This window comes from Metopolophium dirhodum, chromosome 1 (genome assembly GCF_019925205.1).
Source record: "Metopolophium dirhodum isolate CAU chromosome 1, ASM1992520v1, whole genome shotgun sequence".
Taxonomy (NCBI): Eukaryota; Metazoa; Arthropoda; class Insecta; order Hemiptera; family Aphididae; genus Metopolophium; species Metopolophium dirhodum.
The window spans coordinates 73733036-73738142 of NC_083560.1; the positions used below are offsets into that span (position 1 = coordinate 73733036).

The 5107-nt window shown below is 29.6% G+C and overlaps 1 protein-coding gene across 1 annotated transcript in view; it reads left to right on the forward strand.

Annotated features, from left to right (window-relative positions):
- The window catches only part of LOC132934428 (uncharacterized), a 3319-nt gene extending 1346 nt beyond the window's left edge, over nt 1–1973 (forward strand). The window contains exon 2 of the mRNA XM_061000726.1: nt 1656–1973. Within this exon, the coding sequence (XP_060856709.1) occupies nt 1656–1973 (318 nt within the window). The remainder of the gene's footprint in view (nt 1–1655) is intronic.
- The last annotated feature ends 3134 nt before the right edge of the window (nt 1974–5107 follow it).

The window sequence follows — 5107 nt, forward strand, 5'->3', positions numbered from 1 at the left end:
ATTATTATGTTATATTTTATTATTTTAAATTATATTATATTATTGTTATCTATACAAATATATTGTGAATTGGACTTTTGTCCGTATTAATGAATAAATAAATAAATATACCTACTTTACGCATAACAGGGTGCCCGAAGTGGAACACAAAAAAATTTTGAAGGCACGTGAACAATTAAATATTTATATTATATACATTAATTTTATTTTTAATAATAGATTACATCACAATGTTAGTATTTTTTTAGTATCGTTGACGTCTTTCAGAAAATATTAAAATAATTAAAATTCGATAACGAATTTTACGATAGTTTTTTTCTTACAATATTGAATAAAAATAATAATATTTTTTAAAATTTAATGGCACGTTAGACAAAAAAAAAATGTAATTTTTGGCACGTGGTGTCAAATTAATTCGACATCCCTGACCTATACCAATTATTATAAAATTAGGTTTTAAAACAAAATATACATTAATCAGATTTACTTGTTCGTTTCTATGATTGTGTGTTAATTAGAATTTAGAAATCCATGTTAAAAAAATTGAGTGGATTTCAAAATCATAATCATAATAGACTCGTTATATACATATGATATCCCCAATGTTTTTTAAACATGGGTTTTTAAATTTTTGGTGACCTACAGTGGTAAACTTACATGGTATTTACCACGTCTTATTTTCGGTATTGTATTAGTAAATTTTTTTTACAGTGATCACTAAAATATAATGACGAGGTACATTCCACACTTGTAAACTACTATAATACCTTGCAGATAATAAAGCAAAGCGAGTTGCTAGGTTTGTTTTTTTGAAGTAAAACTTCTTTATGAAAAAATGTGTAACAAAAATATTATGGTAACTGTATCATGCTCATGACAACGAAAAATAAATAAAATACAAAATATGATTTAATTAAATGGTTATTACATAATATATTATATATTTATATTGATATATTATTAGTATTATTATCTATGTATATGATATTTAATAATTATGTAATAATCATTAAATCATGTATATAATAATAATTATAAATATCAAAACGATAGCAGGTTGTAGGTACTACATGGTTACAACCAGGGCATGAAACCGCTTATGAAAAATTCGGTTACCGGGTCCGGTAGGTCCCAAAAAAATTTTCGTAAGTGGTTACCGGTTTTAGGGGTTTTTAGAATTAGTGGTAATTGATTACCGGTTACCAAAATGATCCATAAAAATTTGATTACTGGTTATCGGCTTGGAAGCGGTTTTAATTCTTCAAGATTACCGGTAACCACTTCGGAAACGGTTTTTTTTCGGAAAATTTTAGTTTTACTTTAATTTACACAAAACAAATATCCACTTTATAAAACGATTTAGGGACAAGCTAAATTAAAAAATAAATATGCTTCTAAATAGAATACAATTTCCAAAACAAAAAATAAAAACAATTAAAGTTATATTATATCAGTCCTATCAGTTTTATCAGTTATCAAGTCCTTACCACAATATTATAAATTTTATGGAAAAGCCTAGTTAACACTAAAAACTAAGTAAGAAGTTTCACTTCATACGTGCGTGCTTGTATACACAAAATTTTTTTTTTTTTTTTTAATAATAAAATTGACTTTTTAATTTTTCTATATCCATCGTTTGCGTTACTTGCACTCAGGTCAATCCACCGAGCACGAAAAGCAAAGGTTCGTCGAAGAAAAACAAAAATCAGAATGACTCAAATGAAATGCACATTATCGCCCATAATCTGCAGCAGGGTCCGAGTGCGGTTGGGGCATCTGTAAATTCCGAAAAGATTGATGCAGGAAACTTACAAATCACCATAAAACACAATGATAGGGATACGGCAATCACCATAGCAAAAGGTGAGGAAGCGGAGGTTAGCACAAGCAAAGGTCAGAAAAAAAAACCACCTATAAAAAAAGATACGGCGGCAACTACAAAAAGTGAGAGAAAATCACCTAGAAAAAAATAAACCTTTCATTTAACGTTTTTGTCTTTGTCTTTTTTTTTAATCGTTTTGTTTGACGGTAATTTTATTTATAACTAGCTAGGTATATTATATATTACTCGGTGTGATCCGGGGATAAATTAAAAAAATTAAATATAATAACGCTATATAAGTGTATCTTGGTTTTGGTGTACCTCAGTACACGGACCAAATTGGGTCGGTATACTTCGCTCTGTCAACTAATTCGACTAAGATTGACAATTTTCCTGATGTGGATAAGAGATAGCACTTGATATAATTGAACGCGGTTCAAACTGCACTCCTAATTTCCCTGATATCTCCAAAAACAAATTGAAATTTTCACAAAATCGGTTAAGTAGTTGTTGAGTACCTATATAAGCTACAAACTGGCATTCAACACTCATATTTCGTAATTAGGTACATCAATTAATCATAATAACTATTTTATTATCTGTAACTAATGGGAAGTTCAGTGGTGGCATGTGGGACTCATAGAAGGTAAGCACAAATTTTTCGATATTATCACAACTTACCAAATCTAAATTCTATTGGTTTTAAATTTTTTTTTTTTTATTGATCTTTTAAAAAATTAACATTTACAAAAAACGCTATTAGTTACAAGAAGGTTATGAATTTATGTGGTTAATTACAAAAATAAGTTATATAATTAGGTTACAAATTTTTTTTTATATAAAAATTATATTATTATATAATATTTTTTTATATTGAACAATTTTGTTTGTTTCATTAAATTAATTATATTTAGGTTTTTTTCATGGTTGTGTGCGGTGTCTAGGTTATGGGATCCTAAGCTCAGCCCGTTCTTGGTTGTACATTAAACAGTCAAAATGTACATTATGCTGGGCTAGAGACCGATTGAAAAAATTTCGGTTTCGGTTTAGATTTTGTATACCCGCTTTTTTTCGATTTTGGTTTCAATTTTTCAATACCAGTATTAGGAAATTTCAGTTTTGTTTCGATTTTGTATACCGTTTTTAATTTTTTTTTTTTTTCGGTTTCAATTTTTGAATGGTTTATCCCGGTTTCTCAAATCGATTTCTAGGCCTACACTATTTACGTTCATTCTTAGTTAATTAATATTTTTTGAATCGCCGGATCAAGAGTTCGAATCGCCTTTTATGTAAAGTAAACTTTCCAAAATGTCAAGAACCAAAGATTTTCAAAAAAAAATATCGTTTTTTCGAGTTTTAATTATAATACCGGTATCCAACTTTTCCGATTTCGGTTTTGAAGTTAATACTGGTATCTAATTTTTTCCGGTTTCGGTTTTATAACAGTTTGTACTGGTTTCTGAAATCTGTTTTGAAACCGGTTTCAAGCCCTGAGTCATTAAGTGTTAACGCAGTTCCAGAGATTACACCAATGGGGGGCTCTTCTCTGGCCATCAGGAAACCGTGAGTAATTCTGGTGTGTCCAATGCGAAGTTTGTTAAGAACAATATCTTCTTCCCGGATGAGCTTTGGGTTTGTTCAACGGTAGATATCTCTTTTTATCTCGTTTAATTTAGTGTTTTGGATGTTCCAAAATCTTTGGCATTAGGTTTTAAATTTAACTTAAGTCTTGTATCGTGTAAAAAAATACTTTAAATACTCACTTATTTAATAAAAACAAAATTACGACAACGAAGACAATAAGATGATGAATTCAGTAAATCCTAATAAAAATAGAACCCAAGCACAATTCGTTTGTGCCGGACAACGCCATAATAATTATTGTCAAGTGGGGGAAATCTACTGTTGTTAATCGTGGCACAACAATGTGCTCAATGCCCATCGCCTGGTGCCGGTGTACTATGTAGGTACGTATTGTAGGTAAGAACACCTGAATTCGAACGAATTTTATTGGACTTAGTCCATTCGGCTCTCGTTTTTCTTAAGCGGCTCCTGTTTATAAAAAGGTCAATTTCCAATGGCTCCTATTTTCAAAAATGTAAGTTCCCAAACGGTTTACAACACAAATTCCTTCCCACTTCGTACAGAATTGGGACTGTTATATAGAGGTGTGGTTAAAAATGTTTTGGTATTTTTCAAAATTTTTCATTCTTTTTAAATTATAAAAATTATATACAAATTATAGAAGTACCTATTTTATATTGTTAGTTAAAAATTAAAAAATATTTGATATTATAAAATGTGTATTTTTAAAAATGTTAGCGTTAAAAAATAATCATACATTTGGTAAATTTGCGTAAAACCTTTTTCGACGAGAGCCGTTTAGGATGCACCGATAATATTGTTCAATATCTATATTCTATACTAACTAAATATTTTGATAGAATTATGAAAATAATACATTATAACACATTACATTTTAATTTGATATAAATTCTTAAATAAATTTATTTATTTCAATATTTTAAGAAAGGCACGTACCCGTGTGCCTTAGAGCATGAGCCACCACTGTAAATAATCATTTCATCACAGTGGCGATTTCGTCATATCTAGAAGAGTCCGTCTAAATGTATCCCCCAGTGCAGCTTATGATAATATCATCGCTATCGAAATTCTGAAATAAAGTAAGTAAAATATATTTCGTGGGAGGCGATTTTTCGATTAATAGGTTCGTATGACGTTTTTAAGGGATTTTTTGTCGTCCCGATATCCGCGAGAACTGAAACGAGATTCGGGTTACCGTGATTCGCGACCGCACCTTACACCTATATAGTATATAGGTAGTATATTATATTGGGAGGTATACGACTAGGTAGTTATTTTGACAGAGTGAAAAAGACGACCGACGCGCTTATTGATTAACGAAGAAAATAATATATTATATTATTACACACTACCGTCCAGTACACACGTGATGGCTATATAGAATATTCAGTTTGTTATTTACATATCATTTAATCATCAATTTAATTATATATTTAAAAATTGTTTTATTCATTGTCAAATTTACCTTATAGGTAGGTGCAAGTGCATACTAAAGTGGTGTTATCGTGATGTGGTCTGCAACCGCATTGACACTACACCTCAACTGTGATCGCATCACGTATAATACGAGGAAAAGTATTATTTTTCCCATTTTTCTATATTTAATACTGATAAAAAAAAAATATTTTTATATGCTTTCCTTAATATATTGTAGCACAATTACATTTAAAAAAAAATCAA